General features: G+C 46.7%; 1 protein-coding gene across 15 annotated transcripts in view; it reads right to left on the bottom strand.

Moving 5' to 3' along the window:
- SFMBT2 (Scm like with four mbt domains 2) overlaps nucleotides 1–26,305 on the bottom strand; it is a 233,049-nt gene that overhangs the window by 60,120 nt on the left and 146,624 nt on the right. For all 15 annotated transcript variants that reach the window (XR_006219594.1, XM_042990985.1, XM_042990988.1 and 12 more), the window contains 4 exons: nucleotides 25,478–25,579; nucleotides 22,017–22,164; nucleotides 7,803–7,885; nucleotides 1,525–1,651 (listed from right to left, as the gene is read on the bottom strand). Coding sequence is in view for 14 of the 15 variants with exons in the window: in XM_042990985.1 (XP_042846919.1) it covers nucleotides 1,525–1,651; nucleotides 7,803–7,885; nucleotides 22,017–22,164; nucleotides 25,478–25,579 (460 nt within the window). In the remaining variant the exon portion in view is untranslated. The remainder of the gene's footprint in view (nucleotides 1–1,524; nucleotides 1,652–7,802; nucleotides 7,886–22,016; nucleotides 22,165–25,477; nucleotides 25,580–26,305) is intronic.

A 26,305-nucleotide genomic window follows, 5' to 3' on the forward strand; every position in this document is an offset into this window, starting at 1 on the left:
ACGTTCCTCCAACTATAAAAATCAGGACACACTTTGCCTGCGTGTCTGTGTTAGGTAATTAACAGCTGTAGAGCACTCTGGAACTACAAACCGCTAAATAAATAATGACTGCCAAAGAATTTTGACGACGATGTGCTAAATAATGATGAAACATGGGCTTTGAACTTTACCGCGTCTGCTTTCGAATGAATCACGCAAGCAAGGTCCCGATCTCGCAACATGGCTTAGCCCAGTATGAGGTGGCAAGTCTGATGGAGCGATGGGAAGTCACGGAAGGGATCCTGTGTTTCCAACAGCAGGTGACTCAACTTTACACGTAGTGACGGAAGTAAGGTCGCATTCTCTTCCCGCGGCTGCAGAAAGCGCCCCGTACCGCCTGTGTCTGCCTGCACTGTGGCTGATTCCTACTAGAGGCCATTTTACTCGAAGAGCCACCAAGCAATCAACCTTTTGAGATTTTCTTTTAGTTCAAGTTGATTTTGAAATCCTAAACCACGGTAACATTTTAAACTGTTTTCCTGGGAATTGAGGACACAGGCGACGCTCACCTACCATCACTGTTCTCTCCCCTTTTCACTCCCTTGGACTCTACTATTTAGGAGATCGTCAGCCTCACAACTTTTGGTGCTTTTTAGATGTGCTCTTCCTAAAGAGATAGGAGGAAGATACGAGCACCACTTCCGTGGCCTTCCAAACTTTCCATTCCAGTGGCGGTAGGGGATGCCATGAGAGTTAAAATGTGGGCCGAGACAGCTACCATGATTTTCTCATTCGCGACTAGTCTTGTTTTTCCATATACGTTTAAAATAATTAATGTCACGAGACTGAGATACAAATAAACCCAAAGAATTCAGATCACGGAAAAATGGGAAAAACCTTACAGATCAGACTCATCTGAATTCTTCGTCACTGGAAACAAAACATACAAAATGTAGTCTTTCCAAATCTAAAATCTGATCAAGGTTCCGCTTATAAAGTAGAATGTTCTGTGAATTATCTGCACAATTATAAACAAACTACAGCTATAAACAACAGTTTAAACATCATTAAACACGTAAGGCTAAATCTTGTGTATTACATATTTAGGGAGAAAGTCATCTCTAGTTACTATTTCGAGGTACAACTAAAGATCCATGGAAGAAACCAACGTACAGAGTGTTATTCACAGTAAATTGCAAATATATAATTTTATCCTCATAATAACCAAGACCTCAAATACCAGCGTTAGTGGCTCATATTAATTTCATTGTGACACTAGCTTTTATAATCACAGATGCAAAAAGGCCACTGTGTTCCAAACATAATTATCACACCAGTGTCTCCTTTCATGAAATCATGAGTCAAGACGAGAGACTCTGAACAATTTGTGTTCAATGAGTTTGACTCATTTAAGAACACTGAATAATTTCAGGTCTGTTTAAGGAAAAGGAAGGCAAAAGGCGTTGTTTCTGAGAAGTACTACGTGCACCCTGCCGCTTCCAGACGCGCCCTAAGTTCCCCAGAACGACCGCCAACGGTGCGTACCTTCCAGGTGAAGCCACATCAGCCGCCCCTTCACGCTGACCACAGAGGCCACGCAGAGCTCTCCCGGGTTCCTGGGGTTGACGGCTTCCAGTTTCATGTTCGTTGTGAAACCCCGACTGAATGACGTCTGAAAGAGAAAAGAGCGGACACTGAGCCAGAGGGCACCACAGCAGGGGATCGCGCAGCAACAGAGGGGCCCGCCGGGGACGCGAGCACGCAGGCACGCACGCACACGCACGCGATGCACGCGGATCTCCTCCGTAAGACAAAGGTTTCTCCTGCCATTCGCGAGAAAAGAACCATGCCCTGTTTGTTTTCATCCCAGAGCTAGAACTCCGCGGGCAAACAGCAGGCGCCTAATAATATCTGTCCAGTGAGAGGGTGGATATGGTCTCTTTCTAGACCCACGCATGCCCTTATTTCCATGCGACCACGGACGTGCAAATCATTTCTTTTCCTTCCCTATGCTTCTCACTCACATCACGCCTGGGCATATTCGAGGGTGTGAGGAGACAGCCTGAGTCTCCATGTGGCCTGAAGAACACCCACTAGCGTTGTTTATAGTGGTCTATGGTGACAAATCCCCATGGTTTTATCTGAAATGGTATTTGTGTTACATGTATGCCTTGGGCTTACTTTTATTTACGTTCTAAATTCACTTCTTTTTAAAAGTTTGCACACAGGAGGGGCGCATGGGTGGCTCAGTCGGTTGAGTGTCCCATTCTTAGTTTCAGCTCAGGTCGTGATCTCACAGTGGTGGGATCGAGCCCCGCATCGGGCTCTGAGCTTGGGAGTCTCTCTCTCCCTCCCCCTCTCTCTCTCCAAATAAATAAACATTAAAAAATAAAAATAAAAATTTACACGTAGGAAAATTCGCTCTTTTCGGTGCCCTGTTCCTGAGGCTCCCGTACAGTCGTATGGTCATTAACGTCAATCAACACGCAGAGGAGTCCCTTCACCTCCGAAATGCTTTTGCACTGGCCCTTCGGTGATCAATCCCTCTCAGACTCCCAATTCCTGCACCACGGGCCCGTCTTCTGTTCCCAGAGTTGTGCCTTTTCCATAATATCACAGAAACGGAACCATACACGGTGCGGTCCGGCTTCTTCCACTTAAGCAAAACGCATTTGACATTCATCCATGCTACCGCACGAACGGAAAGTTCATTCTGTTGTACTGCTGAGTAGTTTCTGTAGATGTGCCACAGTCCACCCCTTAACCACCTGAAGGACATCCGAGCTGTGTCCAATTGCTGGTGGTCGTGAATAAAGCCGCTGTAAACAGTCAAGCGCAAGTTTCTGTGTGAACAGGGTGTATCAGTCTGCTTGCAATGCCCGAACGCAATACCACAGACTGGGTGGCTTTACCGACAGAAATTCACCTCTCAGTTCCAGAGCCTGCAAGTCGGAGATGAACGTTGTCGGTAGGGCCGCTTTCTTCTGAGGACTCTCTCTGGCTTGTAGACAGCCACCTTCTCCCTGTATCTCCGAACGTTCCTTCCTCCCCGCATGCTGTCTGCATCCTAATTTCCACTTCTTGTATGGACACCACTCATTTTGGATTAAGGTCTACCCGTAGGGTTTCATGCTCCCTTAATTGCGTCTTCAGAAACTCTAACTCCAGGGGCGCCTGGGTGGCTCAGTCCCAGTTGGAAGTTAAGCGTCCAACTTCGAATCTTGCGGTTCATGGGTTTGAGCCCCACATCGGGCTCTGTGCTGACAGCTTGGAGCCTGAAGCCTGCTTCTTCTGGGTCTCTCTCTCTCTCTCTCTGCCCCTCCCCGTGCTCATACTCTGTCTCTGTCTCTCTCTCTCTCTCAAAAATAAACAAACATTAAAAAACATTCTAACTCCACATACTTCTCACGTTCTAAGGTACTACGGGTTAGGACTTCATCATATGAATTTTGGGGAATACAACGTAGCCTATGACATAGTTTCATTTCTCTAGAAATGGAATTGCTGGACCACATGGGAAATGTACGTTTAACATTCTAAGAAACCACCAAACTAACCGCCAAATGTTGCGTTCCCATCAGCAGTGTGTGGTGTTCCCGCTGCTAAACATCTTCACCAGCACTTGGTATTGGCACTTTTGCAAATTTTAACCCAATAGGTGTCCAGTGCCAGCTGATCATGGCTGGAACTTGCATTTTCCCTACGACGAATGACGTTGAGCATTTTTTCACATGTTTCTTTGTCATTTGTGTATCTTCCTTGGTGAAGTGTCAGGTTTTTTTTAAAAACGTTTATTTATTTATGGGGGGGGGGTAGTGTGAGCAGGGGAGGGGCAGAGAGAGGGGGGGCGAGAGAGAATCCCAAGCAGGCTCTGCACTGTCAGTGCAGAGTCCGATGCGGGGCTTGATCTCACGAACCACAAGATCATGACCTGAGCTGAAACCAAGAGTCGGACACTTAACTGACTAAGCCACCAGGCGCCCCGAACTGTCTGTTACCTTCATTCAGGAAATGTTACCTTTGGTGCATGTAGAATTGTGGGTTTTTTCTTTTAGTACTCCACAAACATTGGTTCACTGCCTTCTGGCACCCCTTGTCTCTGATGAGAAGTTCGCTATGTACGTTGTTGTTCCTCTACTTGAAACATATCATTTTTTTCTCCGGATGCTTTCAAGATTTTTCTCTTTACATTTGGTTGTCAGCAGTTCGACTATGTTGGGTGTCTTTGTATTTATGTTGCTTGGGTCCCACAGAGATTCCAGAACTTTCTCATTTATAATTTCAGCTGCTTTGGTACATTCTGGCCCTTGTTTCTTCAACACAGAGGAGCTCTCCTGCTCTCATTCCCAACATTGAGGAAAATTCTGAGCCACGTGTAGAATGTCAAGTAGCAAAGACCTTTCTTGTTAAGAGTCTGCACAAATACTGGCCAAGGTTTTTTTTTTTTTAATATTTTTTTAATGTTTGTTTATTTTTGAGAGAGACAGTGTGAGCTGGGGAAGGACGGGGGGGGGTGAGACACAGAACCCTAACTTCTTACTTTCTCATTCATATTTTCCTTCTCAAACTTTAGTGGGCATCTGAATCATCTGGAGAACCTTTAAGAAAAAACAAAGACTGCTGGGCCTTAGCCCAAAGTTCACGATTCATGTGATCTGCAGTGAGGCTACAGATTTTGTATTTCCAAAAGGTTCCCAGGTGGTGCTGGAGGCTGGCCTCAGGACTGCACTTTGGGAACCACTGCTTTATGCCTCTGAGTGGAGTTTTAACGGGAGTTTTCGAACACACGTCTGCTAATTCCAACACCTGGATCATGCTGGGTTTGGCCTCTACCGATTAGCCTTTCTACAGAAAATGAGTCCGATTTTTCTGCGGCTTCGTGTGCTGACCAATTCTGAAGTCTGGACGTTTTCAATGTCGTGTCGCATAGACTCTGGATTGTGTTATGTTCTTCCCGAGAGTGCTGGTTTTCTGTGTTCGCAAGCAGTTAACTTGTTTGGACTCAAACTACACGCTCTGTCTCTTGAGAAGGAGCTCAGATCCCAGCTCAGCCTTTTGTCTTTAGCTAGGCTGCCTGGAGTTTGCCTGGAAAAGACACGCTCTGCGGATCAGCCAAAGATTTAGGCAGAGTGTATACACAGAATGTGCGGTTCCCTCTCCTGACTCTTCCCTATCTGAGACTCCTCTCACTTTCCAACAGGTGTGGTTGCTCACATTCTGTTATCTGCTTCATCAGGCCAGAAAGACCGTGAGTTTTATATCACTGCTTTTGTCGTCTCCTACGTCGTCCACTGCGGCTGACCTCAGGCCAGAAGTCTGAAAAGAATCACACGGTCACCCCACAGTGTTCCTTCCTTCCAAGCACCTGCTCCCCTCCAGATCTGCCCGTTTTGTTCACTCTCCACATCCCTCAGCTAGTTGCACAGGAGCCGCAGTTGCTACCTGCCGGAGGGTCAATTCAGCAGGAGCTCAGCCGACACTCCAAGCAAAAATCCCTTCTCGCACTATTTTAAAATAAGCGTAAGATTTTCCCAAAGCATCCGCTGCTATAAATTTTAATCAGATATTACAATACTGCATGTATCTATTTTGAAATACATAAACTGAAGTAAACGGGCTCCTGTAAGTACCAAGAGATTACATCCTTACTTGACCCGTGGGAGGACGCCAAGCTAATTTGCATTCACGTATCTATTTATATACGTTAAGTTGCAAGTCAATTATATCTTTATGTAACCAGAACAAAATGACCCAGCATATGCGATAAGAAAGCGATTTGTTCTTCTCCTTTATGTCTCTTTGGAAATAGGAACCAAGGAAAATTCTAGGCAGGCTGTTTTCCTACAAGTCATCCTGCCTATCCATGCATATTATGTATTGAGCTTTTTGATAATATGACTCGATAGGCTGCCTGAAAAGCCTCTAAGTAAGTTAAAATGCATTTGATCCTCCTTAATAAGGGAAAGCTACAACCGCATAACCTATTTTCGTTTCAACTCGCTGCTTGAGGGTAATTTATAAAGATCAATGGCAAACCTGTTACCCGTGAGTTTATTTTACTAAGCATTTCGCTGTGTCAATCCATCTCAGAACCGTCTCTGATTGTTAAACATCCCCGGGGAAATGTCTCCCATGCAGCCACTTCCACACCCCCTCTCCTCTAGTGCACACAAGATGCGTGATTAAAAAATGAATTCATGATAAGCATCCCCTTAAAGAGCACTCGAGGCAAGCTAACAAAATTCAGCAGAGCACCAGGAATGCAACACCTATGCCAACAGGCAGATGACAATCCTGTCGATTACATAAACGCGGAGCCGGGAACAAAGCGGGCATATTTGTAACAAGTGCATTCCTAATGAATACGCCAGCACAGTCATTAAAACAGATTTCGTCCTGGTAGCTAAAGCCTGGGAGCTCAGAGGCCACCTGGGGATGTGGCTACTTCCTCTATTAAATCCCATTTGGCCAGCTGCTGGCTGAACGGGAGCAGAGGACAGTGGAACCGTATTGTCGCAGAAGAAACGCCTCCTTACGCACGAAACTAGGGGACACGTCAGGATCTTCCTCCCAAGGGTGAAGAGGTAGGGAACGAATATGTCTTTGGTCGGGTAGAAAGCACAACTTCGAAGGGGTCTGGGGACGTGCTAAGTGTCTCCAGGATCCTAACTGCAAGGCAACGAGGCCAGGGCTCTGCGACAAGCACTATCACTGTAAAAGGGCTAGTAAGACCGCACTGGACTTGATAAGCCCCGGGAGCTAACCAGCGGCTACCCTCTCGGTGGCACCTCCGAATGCCTACACGTATGGGGGAGGGTCCCCACCGCACATACCACTGCACCTCACCACGCAGATCTTTCCGTGCACCGCAGAAGAACCAGCTTTGTGCAAAAGCAGCATCAGCCGGCAGAAAGTCCCTTTGTTGGTTTCAGGAGCCCCGATTTCCGACTCTGCCATGGATGTGTTTCTGCATTTATGGGGTCAAGCTGACCCAGTGACCGACCTACTTAATTCTTCAAAATCCACCTTGGACTTAAGCTCGGTAGTGAGCTTCTCGATTGAGCCAGCCCCTTCCGCCTCTCAGCTGTCATGTGCCATGATCCCCGTAGTATGAGTTATCGGTGGGGTAGCAAGGAATCAGCGGCTGGAGGAGGACGCGTCCAGAAAAGGTCTCTGATTTGGGAGCACTCTGCACTGTGATGCCTGCCGTCCCCAACTGGAGGACTGAGTCTTTTTTTTTTCTTTAGTATAAAGAATTAACTTTCATAGTTAAATGCATGTTCAACACACTAGGCTGTATACATCGGTGCCTCATTCTGAATACAGACGTAATAATCCATGTGCCTTTTCATAGTTCCCAGGGTTGATCCAGTCTAAATGAATACTTGATAAGCCACCTGATACAACCAACTCCTTTAACAAGTATACCCGTGTGAACACACACACACACACACACACACACACACACACACTGCTATTTGATCTGCTCACTAGACTCAGGGGATGAAGCCAGAGGCTCTCCTGAGGCCCAGGCTCACCGTAGTAAGAAGCCTGTGCTAATCTAGAACACACCGGACCCTTCCATAAGTGAGACATGAACTTATACCGAGCCACCATACACGTAGCAGCGGCTGTGCTCCAACACCCCAGAGTCACCCTAACACACAACCTGAAGGAGGCCTTTGCAAAAACTACGAAAGCTTAGTAAGGATCCTGTGGTCCACGGCAGCACACTCGTCTTGCTCACGAACGGGAAGCAACTTACAAAGTTCACGGTGAACAACATCTAGGAACAAAGCAGTAGCAAGCACCAAGCTCCTTACATTCCTGAAGCCGAAGGGAGGCGCTTCCTCGGTCCCATGCTGCTTGTGATAATCTGCCCAGTCGAAGTCCTGGCCAGAGTAACCTGCACGGGGCGAAAACACAGACAGAACAGCGTTAACCAAATAAATAGCTTCAGAGGGTGTCACTAGTTAAATCAGTAAGCGGTGAAAATACAGGACCCCAGAGGGTGAAGTCCCTTCTCGTGCCTGACGGCACGTCAGACTTCACGGGGAACGCGTGGAAAAACACAAAGTACGAAATACAGGGCAGGTGTTCCATCGTGACCGCGATGTGGGGTCTGAAACCGCGTGAAGGATGGCACTGACCCACATCGGCACCCGCCGGTGGACGGACGTGCTCTGGGGCAGCAGCATCGAGACAGGATGTTATACACAACCCATTCGCACAGTGCGTTTTGCGGAAAAACACAGTGATACCTCCCTCCACGTCAGGCCTGAGAGTTCCTGTGAACTTCTCGATATCTTCGTGGAAAACCGTGAGACTTTATTGGAAAACACTACCTCGGGGGAGGGTTTTTAAAGAGTAACAGAAAGTAAAACAAACAGCAAACAAGGAGTTGAGGTGTTCGTGAGAAAGAGAGCCTCCAGAGGCCGGGGGGTGCGGGCGGGCAGCCCGTCCTCGGACAGCATCCAGGGAGAGGAAGGAAGTGAGCATCGGGAAAGGTGGCCCCCTCTGGGGGCCCCGCTGGGGGGGGCACCTCTGAGACACGGTGGGGGCGGGGGTTGTTTGGAGAAACAGCTCTTCACTCGTGCTAATAAGCGTAATGGAATAGCGATGTTGCCAAAGTGGGTTCTTCTCTTTCTTCGTTTCATTTGGCAGGAGGGGACGCAATTCAAGTACATCCATCATGCCCACCATGACAAGCCATGGGAGAAGGTCTTGGGAAGGTCGTGGGAAGAGGAAACAGTTCTAAATCAGAACATAAGCACAGCATTGGGTGTGCGCTCTAACCCAGATAGGGGGACGGCTCTTCATACGGGTGTTATTTGTGCTTCTTGTGAACCAAGGACGGCGATGAGGACGAACAGCGTTCTACCAATCAGGATTCGTCAGAACGGCGGACAACGTCGCCCTAACCCTCACCTGGGCGTTCTCCCTTGATGGGTTTGAAGTGCATGGAAAATAAACCCACGAGGGATTTCTTAACTATGTTTTCGAGCCAAGACCTGCCAAGTCCTGCCAAGTCCTCATTTTCTCTTCCCCGTATCATCGTAAATTCCACACCTGCGAATTCACATCACATGGGGACCTGTAGTTACTAAACCCCACGGCTACAAGGAGAGTACAGAAGATCCTCATTGAAGAAAGAAAGTCAAGGGACTGTTGCCTCCTACCTCCGTCTGTACCTCTGAGTACAAGATACTAAGTATTCTTTTCATTGAGGAAGCTCAATTTACACAGTTTTCATTAGAAGACGGGATGGGGTGAGCAAAGAAGGACTGGTACTCCTCTGGCCCAGGGGCTGATCCTTGAACCCCCCTACCCTGCTGACCATCCATGGCCGAAGCACCCCTTTTCTTCCTATGACCTCCCTGTCATTCTACAAAGGCTGACAAGGCCTCATTTCTTACCAACAAGGGGGCAAAACGTCTTACAGCTCTGAGATGCTGTTACTCCCGGTAGTTAGTTTCAAAGAGATTCTGAAAGTTTTCCTACCTGCCCTTGTCCCCAACACCTCTCTCCAGAGCCAGACGGCTCTTGCATCAGAGGTTTCTGGAAGGAACCAAACCAACTTTTTTTTTTTTTCTCAACGCTTACCCACAAAACAGAATAAAACAAAATATGCTTTAAATAAGGTACTGCAAGTTTCTTTACAATGAACAGAACCTTGCACTTTGAGAATAGTTCGTCTGGAGCTATTCTGGATCAAATCCTCGCCTTAAACGTGTAAGAACAGAAGAGTTTGCCAAAAGACAACTCAAACTGCCGAGAAGCTACCCGACCGTATGAAAGGAGAGCATCTGGGTTTTTAGAGCCGGCTCTACTAGGAACTGGATGAAACCAGGAACAAGCAAAAAATCTTCCGTGTCTGACTTTCCTTATTCACAAAATAAAGAGGTGACCTTCAAGGCCCCTCCAGCTGTCGCGTTCCATAATTCAGAGCCATCGTTAGGGATTAAGTAACTGTTGCTGCTTAGGAATTGTGCCCGTCCTTGTGTGTGGTTAATTCCTTCCTCTTCTCCTCCGAGAAAAGTGTGGCAGGGTTGATGAAGAGAGGTTATGTGACAGGACGCTCCCCAGAGGAGCTCGCCATAGACTAGCTGAAGACAAGATGGTTCCCGAGGCACAAGGACCCCATTTCTCAGGGTTGTGGCAGACCGACTTCGCTAAAGCCAAGATCGCACTGTGTTGCAATGTCTCTTCCCCTCGACCTCTGCTGATTCCTTAGTTCATTTGGTGAGCTGAGGAAAATCTCATCAAGATCACGGGAGCAAAGAAGAAATGGTGGGGCAGGGGGGAACTACATAAATGAAAAACAAGCCATCTTCTGATAGAACATGGAAATCTGGATATTCTTTAAGGTCAATATCTGTTCAGATAAAACCTTCCAACTTACAAGCCACCTCTACTCCCCCTCCAGAGGCATTTAGCTGGGATTTCTATAATCGTGTTCGTAACCGTGAACTTCCCATAGGCTGCAACCCACTCCATCCAATGTCATGCTCTATGGTTTCTCAGACCTACATTCCATGCTTCTGTATCAGTCTTCAAGACTGTCTCTATGGGGAGGCATTTTTAATCTAACAATTTCAAGATCTAACCAAGTCTGGCCCGGTACCTAAGCAACAATGGATTATTTTGCCCCCACTGTTCCTTGAACATCCGAATAGCCTAGACTTCTCCTCCTCCTTCTCATAGGGACCTTTATTCACTTCATCACTTAAAATTCCTTTCCTTCAGGCAGATAATGAGCTCTCTCTTTGTAAGGCAGTTTTGTGACAGCTCAGAAAATATCTGCTACATAAAAACAAATTGCTGTGGCTTGTATAATAGAGACAACAGGGGTCAATTATACTCATTAATCAACAAAGACAGAACAAGAAGTACTAAGGCTTAACTGTAGCTACGAAAACATGTTTTAAACCCAGGAGGGAGGAAAATAGCAGAGGGGAAAAGAAAATAAAAGGAAATCAAAACCCCTTGGGCTGTTAAAATCCTCAACAAGCTGCCACAGGGGACTGTTGAACCATGGCCACTGGAGTTATTTAAGCTTTTATTAGTGTTTATTCTGAACGAAGTTCCAACTGCTACAGGTCCAAAAGAGAACAGGTCGATGACCCATTTCCTTACGATACAAATTAATTGGCACAAAACAGCCCCACTTGCAAACATTACTATTGGGACTGCAAGTGGGTAATTCTTTGGGAAAACAATTTGGCAGTAAAATGTTCATGAACTTTGACACAACAATTTCACAACGGTCCTAAAAGCTGAAAAAGTGTTACACATTAAGGTACAATGGCATTATTATCGGTGGGACAACCTTACATCCCAAAATAGGAAATGATATATGACTTATCTAAGGTCCACGGAAAATCACACAGGCATGAAACTGCATAGTTTGTGGAAAAAAAAAATTATGAGAACATTATTGCTATAGGTCTAGATGGAAAGACTTCCTGGCACAAGCATATACAGAATTAACAGATTTTTATGAAAGTATGCAAAGAAAAAGACCAGAGGAAATGCAAGGAAAATGTCGTAGTGGTAACTATCCACATAGTTATCTGGATGGTGGGACTCGTGGATGTGTTTTTCTTCTATCTCTTTGTATTTTCCAAGTTTTCAATAATGATCATGTATTATTTTAATAAAAATTACTTGAGGGGCTCTTGGGGGCTCAGTCGGTTGAGCGTCCGACTTCGGCTCAGGTCATGATCTCGCAGTCCGTGAATTGGAGCCCCGCGTCGGGCTCTGTGCTGACAGCTCAGAGCCCGGAGCCTGCTTTGGGTTCTGTGTGTGTGTGTCTCTCTCTCTGCCCCTCCCCCGCTCATGCTCTATCTCTCTCTCTGTCAAAAATAAAAAAAAACATTAAAAAAAATTATTTGAAAGTGCAGACCTTTGCCCTATTTTAAAGGATAGTCAGTCAAGGCACTAGTCAATCAATCAAGAGCTAATTCAGCATGTGGAATACGCCATGACTGCCTCCCAAGAGCCAACGTCCAGCTTTTCATCTGCTAACAGAATCCTGATTTTAGCCAGTTCCTGTTGGAACTGGAGAAGCTGGGACTCTCCTCAGCACCAGGAAGTGAATCAGGACAACCTCAGAAAATCATGGTGGTCTATTTGCCTCTGCAGCAGGAAGTGAATCGTGACACCCTCCCACCCCGATCACCACGGTGTTCTCATGCCTTTTGCACCAGGAAGCGAACCACGACATCCCAGACACCATCATGGGAGGATGGAGGGAAGGGAAGGATGTAAAAAAAGACACACTTCTGTAATAAAATAGACACAGAGTAAGAGCTGCCCTTCTACGCTGGGTGAATATGGAAAACATACAAACAAGCAAACTTGTACAACCTTCAAAAACAATGTCAGCAAAACAGTTTCACCTCTGCCGTCTACCTGACTGTCAAAATGAAAAACAAGAATAAAAATCCACCACTGCAAAGACTGTTGGGAAAAAGGTGCTTTTATGCATTTCTGGTTGGCATATAATCTCAAAAATCCACCACAGATGCCAATTTGGCAATGTGTCAAAGTCCTTAAGAAGGGGTCTCCTCTCCACTCTACCCATTTGTTCATTCACATATGATATCATTGAAAGCATTTATTAGGTGCATGCTACATGCCGGGCATGGTTCTAGTTCTAAGCATACAGAAAGGACCAAAGACAAAAACCTTTACGCAGGCAAGCTTACGCTGCAGTGGGAGGAGACACATAATACACAAATAGAAAAAAATCTGACAATCAGTGCTAGAGGCAAAGGGAGGGCTGAAGTCTTGACAAAACGCTGAAAAACCTAGGAACTGAGGAAGCAAGTCCTGTGGCCACCTAGGGGAAGGGGGTGCCAGTGGAAGGGACCAACAACTGCAAAAGGCCAGAAGCAGGTCCGGAATGTTCTAGAAAGAACAAGGGGGATTGTGGGGTGGACAGAGTGAGCTGGGTGTGAACAGAGCAGGAACTCCATTATGAAGTATCCTACAGAAATAACAGGATGCCGTGCAAACATTTTATGCATAAAAGCAGACGAGAACAATACAGACAAACAACAGGGGCATGTTTCAATCAATTTTTTCAAGTTTATCTATTTATTTTGAGGGTGGGCGGGGAAGGACAAACAGAGAGGGAGAGAGAGAATCCCGAGCACGGATCGATGCGGGGTCCCAAAATCATAACCCAACTGAAATCAGAATCAGATGCTTAACCAACTGAGTCACCCAGGTGTCCCTAAGTCAATTATTTACCTGCCAATCATGGAACTTTCCAGTCATTTAAAGTAGAAAATATTTTGGCATGTAGGTGGCAAATTCGTGTGTGTAAAATAATTAAACCGATATACAAAGTTACATATTCTAGGCAACAGAAATCTGAGAGAATATATACCAAACGTTGTTTCTTCAGGATAGGAAACTTCTCTCCTTTTGTTTTCAAAATTTTAAAGAATGGATACGTAGTAAAACTATAATTAAAAAATAGTCTTTAACCTAATAAATTGAAGTTCTAATAAGTTAGTAACACTTTCCCCAACAGGGAAATGCATTTCATTCAATGATTTTTCCCTCAGTCTCCAGGTTGCTGGACTCAGGTTCGCCGCTGTTAAGATGTGAATGGGACAGGGACCGGTTCCGTGTCACCTGCTCCAGCAGGTCCTGAGGGACACACGCCGTGCGGGAACTGTGACTCCAGGATGGAGGCTGACATGGAGAAGCAGGAAAGAAAGTTCTGGACATCCCCCCCCCCCCCCAATGACTGAAGAACACACAGCCCCCATAAGGACATCTCCACCCCGGAGCACCTTTACAGCACTGAGGTGCTCGACATCTGGTGTGAACAGAGGACTCATTTAGCTTTCAGTTCAACGTCTCTTTGAAAGGGAAAACGACGTGATCATCGCCAAAGATCGGCACGTACCAGACCTGAGATATGAGAACGCAAGAGGACACAAAAGAAGCCACGTTGTAAGAACGGGTTCCTCATCCTTCCTCAGAAAATCTCATGGACTGTTGGGACAACTTTACTGGACTCTCGCTCACGGCACCGGTCTTCCTGAAAGGTGGTCTCCCTCCAGGCTTCCACTGAGGTCCTGGGACTCGCTAAGGCTAAGCGCGTGATGGCCTCCCCTCAGGTGACCTTCGCCGCCACCTTGTCGGGGAAGCAGGATGAACGGGTGAGGAAGCAAGGCCACACTCCTCAGGGGGCACACGCAGCCCCCGGAACCAGTCCGTCTCTTCCTGGGCAAGATTTCTCAATAGTCTCTCCACTCGGTTCCTGGAGGCTCCCAGGCAAGAAGGCTGACTTCTGGCACACCAGTAACTACGCCAAGTACTTCTTTTCCCCTGTGCTGTTCGCTAAAGGGCACGTGCCCTCCCTCGAAGCCTGCCATGTTAGGAGATGTGGACGTGTCCCCGGGAGAGAGTCCAACGTCACATAAATATCGGCTGTCAATGGCAAAGCCATGGTAAGAATCCTCAACCACAGAGTAAACTGAGGAGTAAGTAAGCCAGAGAGATGTAAGTTCCCAACAATCGGAAATATTTTCAGATATAAAAAATCACCCAAAGGGTTTTACTCCCCCAGCTCTTTTCAATCAAAAGCAGGTTTTTGCTCAAGAATCAATCAGAAAGCTAGAAACGAGAATAAACCTCCAAATCCAGTAACAAGAGGGACCCTCTCAGGTGCCAGATGAACTACGGTAGTAATAAAAAGAATGACACAGCCAAACCCGAAAGAGAAGAGAATCTCCAGATGCCAAAACACCAAGAGGCCCACAAAGGCAGAGCCGACCAGCCCGGGAACGTCTGGAGCTCCCACGGGGCAGAAGATGACCACGGGCTTGAGAGAGGAGAGCAGTAGGAGCAGAGACCACCATAAAACGCCCGGCCCCGGTCAGCTGCCCAGTCTGCGAAAACGGGACCAGACAACGTCAGCTCACCGAAAGGGACAAGGAGCAGACACGGCCGCTCCCTGCCCAGGGCTCCGCTTAAGGGGGGAGAGAGACGAGTCCCGAGCTCCTCCAAGCCAGGGGCATCCGTGGGGAGGCTGGGCAAATTTGCAATCTGTATCGTACAGGATGACAAATGCACGTGACATTCGTCCATTCGTTCCTCCCTCCAATAACCAGGGACACGGGCACGTACCAGGCACTGTTTCAGGTGCCGGGGATGCGTAAGTGAGTAACACCGATTTTAAAAATCGGAGGAGGGGCGCCTGGGTGGCTCAGTCGGTTGAGCAGCCGACTTCGGCTCAGGTCACGATCTCGCGGTCCGTGAGTTCGAGCCCCGCGTCGGGCTCTGGGCTGATGGCTCGGAGCCTGGAGCCTGTTTCCGATTCTGTGTCTCCCTCTCTCTCTGCCCCTCCCCCGTTCATGCTCTGTCTCTCTCTCTGTCCCAAAAATAAATAAAAAAATTAAAAAAAAAATCGGAGGAGATAAAGACGGTAACAAATAAATACTCTAGGACTTGCAAAATTCTTAGAACACTGGGCAGACTCTAATGCAAAACCAGATGGAAGGAATTACTTCACTCTAAGGATGAGGGAACTCGCACAGAAATAACAAGCACCACTGAAACTCAGTTCACCACGAGAAATCACAACCCACAGAAAGAAACAGAAGAGGCTGTAAAACAAAACGAATGACTAGGGATACAGAGAACCAACACAAGCAAGCTCTAGCGGTCCTGAACCTGAATGCTTCACACACACACACACACACACACACACACACACACACACAAGTGGACAGATCTTCAGTCTCACGATATTTTGATGCACTTTCTAGAAAATCATAGAACAAACAAAAATAGAGAATATGTAACGGCAGAACAGTTCAATTAATAAGGTTGGCCAAACGGAACACTCTGACGGTAAATGGGAAAGCACGGCTAAAACAGATACTATATAATCATACGAATATCTAAATATGTATTATATGAACATATAATATTCGTCCGCAAATATACAGACATTACCAAAACTGTCTCCCACAGAAGTGGTAACCATGGCTAAACTTCACAACCTTTCACGGAAATAAATTCATACACAACACAACACAAACCTAAACAGCACCGGCTCCAGATGGTTTTACAAGGTAGTGTTACCAAACCTTCAACAATCGGCTTACCCGTTACCTTACTTACACTAACTGTTCTGGAGCCACACTGCCTAGGAGAGCGGCTGGATAAGAAACAAACAAAAACCAGGGGTATATTCCATTAGACTGGCCACAGCCGATAAAAAAAAAATCAAAAGAATAAAAAAAAAAAACCCACCCATTCACAACAGCAAGCGAACAGGAAGTATCTAGGAAAATTACTAGCAAAAAAAAATTGTAAAAAAGGTAACACAATAAAACGTCCATTTTTCTAAATTAATTAATTAAGTCCAACGCACTGTCAGTCAAAATCCAATGGGTTTTTTTCACAGTGTCTTACAAACTGGTTCTAAAATTCACATACGATAACCTGCAAAAAACAACTAAGACAGTTTTGAAAAGGAAGAAAAGGTCGAGGGAGTCACTGGATGGATATCGAGACATAAAGTAAAATCGGTTTTTAAAAGTGAGGTATTTATGCAGAGACGGACAAACAGCAATGAAGCAGAAGAACTAAGAACGGATAAGGTTCTCAGCCCTCGAGGGGACCGGATGCGTGTTAGTGGGGGCATCACCCATCAGCGAGGAAACTGCACACTATTCAATGAATGATGCTGAGGCAATGGCTGAATCTGAAACTCCAATTCAACCTAAGTGAGAAAATAAAAGCAACCTCTTTTCATCCCTCATGCCGTGCAAAACTTAACTCCGAGAGTACACTAAAAAGCTAACTACAGAAAATGAAACCGCAGGATTGCCAAAGGAAACATAGAACATCAATAAAACAAAGTTTATCTAAAGCCATAGACAAATCATAATGGAAAAGGCTGGTTTGACCACATTATCGTTTCGTATTCCAATATAACATAAAATACCATTAGAAAGTGAAGCAACGAGCCACAGGCTAGACTATTACATATTGTGACGCGCATGGCGAGAGAAGAAATTCATCCTCAAACGTATAAATACTTCTACGATCCAAAGAAAAAGGAGAGCACTATAATAAGCAAAGCAAAGGCAACACAAATTGTGAACAAGCGTATGATGAACTGCTCCACGGCACTAGCAGATTAGGGACACCAAAATGAAACCAGAGACCCATTTCCCAGGCGTCAGGATGGCACTTGTTCACGCCCCAGCGTATCACAGAACGGTGAGGAGGACGCCAAATAGGATCTCCAGCAACTCCACTCTCTGGGTATATCCCCGGAGAGATCTCTCACTTTGGGCACAGGTACAAAGATGCTCTGAGTACCATTCCCAACGCAGAAAAGAGTTAATGCCTCAAATGTCTTTAAACGGGAAATGGATTTCAAGAATTAACGTATATTCATAAAACAGGCAAAATGAGTAAGGAATCTATACGCATCAACACGGAGGAAAATCTGCAAAATGTTACAGGAGGAAAGTTACATAAGGGTGGGCATAGCGGGATACTCTTTACATGCCTATCAAAAAGATCTGCTGCAGGGGCGCCTGAGGGGGCTCAGGCGGTTGAGCGTCCAACTTCCGCTCAGGGCATGACCTCACGGTTCCTAGGTTCGAGCCCCGCGTCCGGCTCTGTGCTCAGAGCCTGGAGTGTGCTTTGGATGAGGAAGGTGGTTATGGGGGGGGTGGGGGGAGACGGGTGGGGCGGTTGGAGACCCGGCAGAGAGGCAAGGGAGGGAAGGGGAGGAATACAGGCAGAACTGCAACATTCAACGCTTAACAAATACGGACCGAGAGCCACACTGCTTTAGCCACTGAGGATAAGCAGAGAACGAGACAAAAATCCCTGCTGTCGGTGAACTTTCACTTCGCTGGAGAGACACATAAAAACGAGGGCAAAGAAGGAAAATATACAGCAATTGTATCTCCCATGATAATAAATTCTGTGCAGCAAAGCCATGCAGGGAAGGAGATAAAAACGTTGAGGGTAGAGATTTGTAATTGACACTAAACAGGACAGAGAAGAAAGACCGCCCCAGCCAGGCGGCACCTCAGTCAGATGGAAGAAGGACAGACAACCTAAGCGGGGGTGGAGGAGGGCCAGGTCTCGGGAATGGCAAGGAGGAAGGCGGGACTGGACAGACTGGAGTGGGGGGCATCTTAGGAGATGAGGCCAGACAGGGAACTAGTGGGCGCTGTAGGCTGGGACCATGACCTGGAATCTCCACTGACCTGATACTTGAGTTATCAAGGCCTCAGACAGTCTGAACAGAGGAGGGACGAGTGCGATTTCCACCTTAGCACAACCAGCCTGAGCATCTCATTGAAGAACACGTGCAATGCCGGAGGCCACTGCAGTAACCCAGGAGACGTCTGACGGTGGCCTGGACCAGGGTGGTCGTGATGACACATGGTCAGATCCTGAAAACACTGACGGGATTCACCGATGCAGTAATTAGGTGAGAAACACACGGTCAGCGGTGACTCGGTCTTCTATTATATTCTATGATGCTTTATTTCATTTTTTAAAAATCTGACTCCAATGTGGCCAAATGCCAGCATCTGTTCCCTCAAGGCAGGGGGTCCAGGAGATTATGCGCATTTATTCTTTTCTGTACCCTGTGGTACGTCCGAAACATAACAGATTACCGAATGGGGTACGTTCATCGGTCAGTGTCTGAGGTTTGTCTTCAGGAAAAGAGGACACCAGTTAGGGTTCACTACTCTGAGTCTTGATAATAATAAAACCACACCTTCACTTCTTAAATCGTCTTAACGGTTCACGTGCCTACTATTAAGATGGCCAAACAGCGGGGACAGAGAGCTAAAGGAAGTGATTCACTTTTAGCCTCTGCACACCCATTTTACAACCGATTCACAATAAATGCAAAAGCTTAATATTTTCTACTAAGATCCCCCCCGGGTAGGATGTTCACTCCTCTTTTTCTACGACTAATCCTTGATGTTACACGCCAAGGAGGTTAATGAAATAGTCTAAAAATCGCAAGTCATGGTTGATAACCTATATTTGCTTTTGCTTCACAGGTTTATTTACTTGTTTCATCACTTTTTATAGCGTCTATAATTGTGAATGGCTGTTTGCTAGTTTTAAACTAATGGAACAAAACTTCCAAGGATCTGTCCTTTGCTTACCAGGAAAGCACTTTCTCTCCCAGACATCCTGAAACCTTCCTACCCATTCTAGCTTACACACTACTTGTCTCTAAAGTCTGGAGACAGATTTTTTTTTCTGAATTCTTTAACGTTTTATTTTATTTTTTGAGACAGAGAGGGACAGAGCACAAACAGGGGAGGGGCGGAGAGAGAGGGAGACACAGAATTCGAAGCAGGCTCCAGGCTCTCAGCTGTCAGCACAGAGTCCGATGTGGGGCTCGAACCCATGAATACGAGACCATGACCTGAGCCGAAGTTGGATCCTCAACCGAATGAGCCACCCAGGCGCCCCATGGAGACAAATTTTTTTTTAACTTAAGAAACAGATTCAAAACAATGTAAGTATGGGTCTCTGTTCTCTGCAGATCTCCCATACCATCAGATATCTTTTGTTTCATCAGCTCCTTCCCACTGGGGAATGAGTGGGGATAATATCTTTTGTTTAGGGATCAGGCAGCATGTAATTTTAAGTGGTGTTTACCGTTCTAACGGAAATCTAAACGACGTAACACATTCGTGAAAGCATATATACAAGAAACCATCTAAAGTCACTTCCCAACGTGAGTAATAAATCCGACGTACTGTACGTACAAAGTTCAGAACTTGAGTTAAAAGCAACTTTTATAAGAAGAGCACATACGTTCGTAGGTTAATAAAGAGCGGTGTTTGAAAAAATTCTATGGCATGATCCCCGGCCTCGCTGTTGACATTTAAGACCCGTAACAAATTAGCTCACAAGCAAACCATAAAATCACATCTACCAAAAACCCTACCATCACCCTCTCAATTTTAATGCACTTTAATTACAAAAATAGGTTTTACTATGTGCGTAACATATACTCAACATATTCTCCCCAAATGGTGAGAGCTCAGCAGATAAATTAGCCAAGACTTTGTTATAATCACAGGCCCCGGGACAATTATTCCCTAGAATTCTAATTCTCCAACTGTATTTCTCCAAACATCATGAAATGCAATTCTCCAAAGAGGCACACCTACTTTCCAAATAAATACCCAAATTATGCCAACAGTCTCTTTTCTAAAATGCATTTCTAACAGTGTAATCAGTTCATAAGAAATATATTTTAAAAAATCTAGAGATAGTGTTAAACATGAAAACCCTGCTTAATGGAATAATCCAGCAGCCAAAATGCATACCCAGATATTTTCCCTTTTTTCACCATGTGAGGAAATACCCGAGTAATTTTGTTTCTTTAAATTCTTCAACAGATCTTATTACTACCTAGGAATTTTGTAATTTCCAACCAGGCAGCATTTTAGATATCCAGGAGGAAGTCTTTCTTCGACGACCTGGACCCATCCGCACAAATGCTCAGATCACAGAAGTCAGGAAGGAGTAGAGATCGTGTGTGGGACTGACTGTGAGATTCAACAAGTGACCTGTTGCTAAATGTCACGCAGGAAAGGACTGCGACCTTTCTCTGATCTGCTACCGCTCGATCGTTCGTGATAAGAAACCTATCATGCTAGAGGATTACAAAGATATCCAGCCTTGTGTCACTGGTTTGACGCGGCAGAGCGCCCGTGGAATCCGGCAGGCGTCCCATCTGATTGACAGTCACGATCTGGCCAGGGTCCCCCGCGAGGACCCTCGGGAACTGGCGTCCTCTCCGCCGCGGAGCACAGAATCGGGGAGGGCGCCTCTCCCCGTTGGTCACCACCCGCGTGGCCTCGGACGGGTCACACGGGCTCTGTGACTCTGCCTCGTGCCAGGGCAAGGCTCATTTCGAGGACGCCGTTGACCCAGGCACTCGGAACGGTTCGGGGAGTGGTCTGCACCAGCCTACCGTGCTCTAACGAGACCACATTCCGCTGCTGCGCGGCTTTAAGGAGAAGAACCGGCAGCTGACGTGGGGGTACCTTCGCCCGGTGGGGATGAGCACGGGGAGCATGGCGGGGGGGCGGTGAGCGGCCAGCGGAGCACGGCACAGACAGGCCAGGCAGGTGCAGCAGGGGCAAAGGCTGCCTCTGGGGCACGACGACCCCCAGGCATCTGGAACTTAACCTGTGGGTATTCATTAACCTCCCAGCGTGAGGAACGCTAGAAATAATCCAGGCCCTGGGGATCTGGAAAGGGCAGCACAGAACCCCTGCATTTTTTGTGATCTGTTAAAATCCTGCAGGAAGTTTATTCATCTCATCTCTTCCTGCAATTATTCTATCACCCCCTCTGTTTTCCCTCCCACCCCCTCTCCCTCCATCCGGCTGCTCTCTTCCCTGCAGGAGCGTCAGATCTGCAAGGGGCAGCAAACCACACGTCACCCCATGACACGCAAGGTACTTACCAAGAATGTGGTTCGTGGGTTCCAGTTTGACATGGTTTTAGTGCGACCCGGCTCCCGACTTAATTATTTTAATGTGTTACGGCATCACACTGTTGGCTACCAGACCGTGAGCTTGGGGGAAAATTAACTTCATGGAAATAAAAACGGAGAGAAATGTTTCTTCCGCATGATGCTGCGTTTCTAACGCCACTTCTCGAACACCTTCAAGCGTTCAGCCTCGATCGCTTAGCTGTGCCCTCGATGGCTTAGCTGTGCCCTCTGTCACCACACCCCAGCACCCCCGCACACCACGGCGGATGGGGAGCCACGGCGGACAGAGTGGACTTCTCCAGAAGCCCGAAGTCATGCACCTCGCCACGGGAAGGAGCTGTGACAGAGTCCCGTGTCAAGCCACCTGTGAGACGTGCCGTTTTCCCACAATCGAAATCGTTTACAACATAAACTTCTCGAGATCATCGGAGGCACACTTCGGTGACGCCACCTTCCTCAGCCACCCAAACCCTGCACGTTTTCACGGAATACAGACCTTTGGGAGGTGTGAGATTGACTCCATTTTTAAGGCACCATTGTACTGGTAAAATCCCCAAAGAATCCGCATGGCACAGCATTGAGAGTTTACTAGGTTCTGGTCTTAGGTCGTCAATAGTCACTTGGAAAAAATGGTTGTTAAAAACCTGAAAGAGAAAACAACCACAGAGCCAAGGGTTAATTCCTCGGGATTATCACACGATGCCGGTATGAAACGCTGGCACAGCTTCCAAATGCAACAAATAGGTTTCATCGAAAGGATTCCGACACAGCCTGGCACCTCAGTGGATAGCGCCAAAATGATCCAGTTCAAGAGTCGATCACTGTGGCCGCTTTAATGGAAAGATAAGCGGGTGAGTTGTGTACATACGAAAGCACAAAACGACGTCAGTGATTTTAGAGAAGTCAAGGGACAGTCAGTGCTGGAAGAAAAACACTCATGAAGGAAGACAAACCCAAAAGCCAGGATGGGCCCTGGAAGGTCAGTGGTTTCTCCACGTCCACGGCAGGGACCCACGGCCTCAGAGCAGATCATTTAAGAACCCCACTGTCTGGCTTGGAACACTCTTCCTAAACTAGGATTCCTGGCTCCCTCATGTACAGAATATGTTTCTGGAGGCAGCCTAATTAAAATCAAAGCAGGAACGCACACTCAGTCTTGTTCTTCTTCAAGTTACTTCTGGTAAATAGCCCTCATTCTGCTGCCTGAGATCTGCCTCTGAAAGGAGACTTTATGGAGCAAAGGATCAAACTTCGCCCTCCCGGTAAGCTCTTCCCTCTGTAGCCCGATTCAAAACCACACCTTCCCTCCCACACTCTGGCCTTCCAGCCTCCTCTGGTCCCTTCCCTGCTGTGTCTTTCTCCTTAGCATTTGACACGTAACTTTCTATTGATTTACTTCCTTATCCTCTACCATCACCCATTAAAATATAAGCTCTGTAAAAGCAGGGACTTTTGTCCACATTCCCACTGTCCAGAATAGTGCCTACATTAAATGCCAGTGGGATCTAATCTCACATGCACGTGCACACACACCACACACACACACACACACACACACACACACACACGTATATATTAAAAACCTGGAATTCTGATGGCAGAATTTGTTAGCACCACTAGACCCTGTGAGCATGGGCACCGAGGAATCTCCAAAACCTATTAAAACACATATTCGTGTGCACATACTTCAGAAGAAAAGCTGAATCAGTTTCCTCAACTCCATCAGGGTTCATGTCCCACGTGGTATAGAAACACTGAGCAATCTGGTCCAAAACCTGTAGGTCTCAGAACTAAAACCTAGAGCAGTTAACCTGTTGGCCCAAGGCTGTGCAGCTCAGAGCCAGCCTTGAAAGAAATAGAACCAAGATTCTTTATCTAAACAACACAATATAATTCACAGACACAGATGATAGTCATTGTCATCAGTGGATCCCCAAACACACAATCTGTAATCTCACCGTCCTGCTAAAGGTTGGGCATTTAAAACACAGTTACTTGCTTTATCTGTTGGCTTTAATGTTATTTATTTATGTCTTTAATAGTTGTGCCATGAAGGAAAGCCCCGAGGAAAATGAAAATGAAGTTTTCATTATCATGAGTAGTAACAGCACAGCGTTATGTTCTCAAACATAATATTCTAAAGCCTTCTCCGACGTCAAGACAATTATGTCTAATTATAAATACCTACCACCTTAGAACATCCTGAAATCTCACTACATGTGGGGGGACCTTGAACTTGCCCATCTAAGTCCTAAGAGGCCAAAGCATACAGTCCAATCCACGTGTGTTCTACACCACAGGGCCAAAAAGGGTTCGTGCGGAACAGAAAGACTGAGCGTTTTATCCTTCGTAGAAAGGGTAAGAAGACACAAAATGAAAAAGAAACTGTAGCTTAAAAAAAATCAGAGAAAATATCCTCCCTACCCCCACCCCCAATAAGACTTATTTATTGTGAAACCAAGCTACTGTCACTGGAAATCTATCCCACAAGACACCAGTATCTGGGCTGAGACTATCCGTAATTAGTATGTCACATTCTAACGGTACAGATTACGATTATTTGCAGGCATAAAAATGTGAGTCCTCTGTGGAGACACTGAGCACATCGGCATCTCTCTTTCGTTTACTGTATAAATACCAGGGGAAGGGGACACTGTTGCCTCTTAGAATGAGGACAGGGTAACATTTATGCAGATAAATGGGCAGCTGGCATTACCACATCAGCTGCTGCTGGGACAAAGGGAAATTCTGGGCAGCGTGCAGCAAGGTAACACTTATCAGTTTTGGGAAAATGTGCAATTACCAGAATGCACGAGGAAAACCCCCAAAGGTCAACTTAAATAAAAAAGCTTTTTAACGGATGGTGTTATGACCGGGAACATAAATCGCAACCCTAGAAACCACCATGGAAAGCATCACTCCGTATTTTTTTTTCTCACGGGCCAGTTGTTCTCCAAATAAATCAGCAGTGATGTAAAAGTAATTTACGTTCTAAAGAAAACCTATGTAGAAGAAAAGAAACACCGCGATCACAACCGTCTTCCATATTGTGACGTACATCTTACCAAATCGTGAATTAAAAAAAGACCACGCCGAATGACTCTGAAACGCCCACCCCTGTATTAACAAATCCAGGCTTCCTTAGTGACAGAAATGAAAATGGAATTGAGTTTTGAACCGTTAATTAAGTTCCCTCACAAAAGGCCATTAACTAAAACATACACTGGGCAAGAATGTGGCTTTGGTCTCTCCCGCCATCTGTAAGAGGACACTCAAGGTAGAAACACGTGCTTCAGGTGTGACTTCCACAGGTGACTTCCTCGACGGGGAAGGGACATTACAATCTGAAAAGCCCATCGGGCCGTAATGACAGTGACTTTACATTAAAAGGCAATTTCGTCTTAAATTCGCGAATCGGAGAAGCAGGCTCCTCCCTTCGTGGATGAAAGCCAGTGACAAAACGCAAGCGGACAGGGTGAGGGGACACACTGGAGATGGGAACCGGCTTTCCGCCTTTTTCTCGGGTGTTCGAACTATAAACACATCACTCTAACGCCTGCCAGCGGGAGAGGACCAGGCTGCCATTGCAACACTGACGATGCGTGACTCACGAGCATGTTGTGTCAAAGATAACGGGAACCAACAGGGACACTGAGGTGGCCACGGCCAACAGTGCAAGGTGGATCAGAGTCGCGGCAGACCCAGCGGGCGTCTGGACCTTCTTTCCGGCCACTCGGGGACACCAGCGTCTACAGTCTGCCCTCCCCGAATCTCTGCTGCAACGGGAGACAGGTGACCGGCCTCGTTCTCTACGACCAGTGACAGCGGGGCTGGCGAGAAGGTGCCTTCCGCCGGGCGCAGGGGTGCCACGGCACGCCCCTGCAACCGCGTATTTCATCCGGTCGGCTGTGAGCAGCAACACGGGGGCTGGGGTGGAAAGCAAAGCGGGAGGCTCACCTTGGTCACTGATGCGGGACAGATATGGAAGGGCTCGCTCAAATTCACTGTTTCTAGCTTCATCCCGACCGTGAAGAAATGGCTTCTCAGATCTGCATGATCCTGCAGGGGAAGCGACAGAAAGGTTGAAAAAGCGGCCGTGTTGTGCATGAACTCGGGCACTGTCTGGACGCCCTCCTTAGACATTTTATTGGGTAACTAAAATCGGATTGAAACAATTAACCCTCCCCCATTGCAAATTTCTCATTATTGCAAGATACTGTGGATTTAATTATTTTCTGTGGGCTAAATTGCTTTTCCGAGGGAAGGAAACAAGCCTTTGTGGCCATGCTTGAATTTACACTAAGCCCCCCCAAAAAAAAAAAAAAAAAAAAAGAAAGAAAAAGAAAAAGAAAAAGAAAAAAATCACACGGCAGTGCTTTGATCTTCCCAGGCGCTAGAACGGAAGCTCGGCCGAGTAATGGGGGCCATCAGTCATCTGAAACACACAGCAGGCACATCTTCAGCAAACGTGGCCTCGTGCTTCTGGAGGTAACTCCCCAGGGCTTCGAGGAGACCCTGTGGGTGACACGGCCTGTCCCCGCGTCCTGTGCCTGAGAGCTCACAGCTTATCAGTTCCTGGTGGTCAGCCGCCCATCTGGGGAATGTGTGCCTGTAGAGGTCCAAACAGCTCTGCCCGCGATCGGAACCCGACTCCGGCTCCATCAGGATGAGCCACAGCCCCTGTTTAATAGGTGTCTGGCAGTTTTAAAACCCGCTCACGGCAACCTTCTGCGTGCGAGACGGAGCTCCCCTGCCTTCTCGAGCAAAGAAATGTCAGTGCCCGCT

Source organism: Panthera tigris, chromosome B4, assembly GCF_018350195.1.
Source record: "Panthera tigris isolate Pti1 chromosome B4, P.tigris_Pti1_mat1.1, whole genome shotgun sequence".
In the NCBI taxonomy this organism is placed as follows: domain Eukaryota; kingdom Metazoa; phylum Chordata; class Mammalia; order Carnivora; family Felidae; genus Panthera; species Panthera tigris.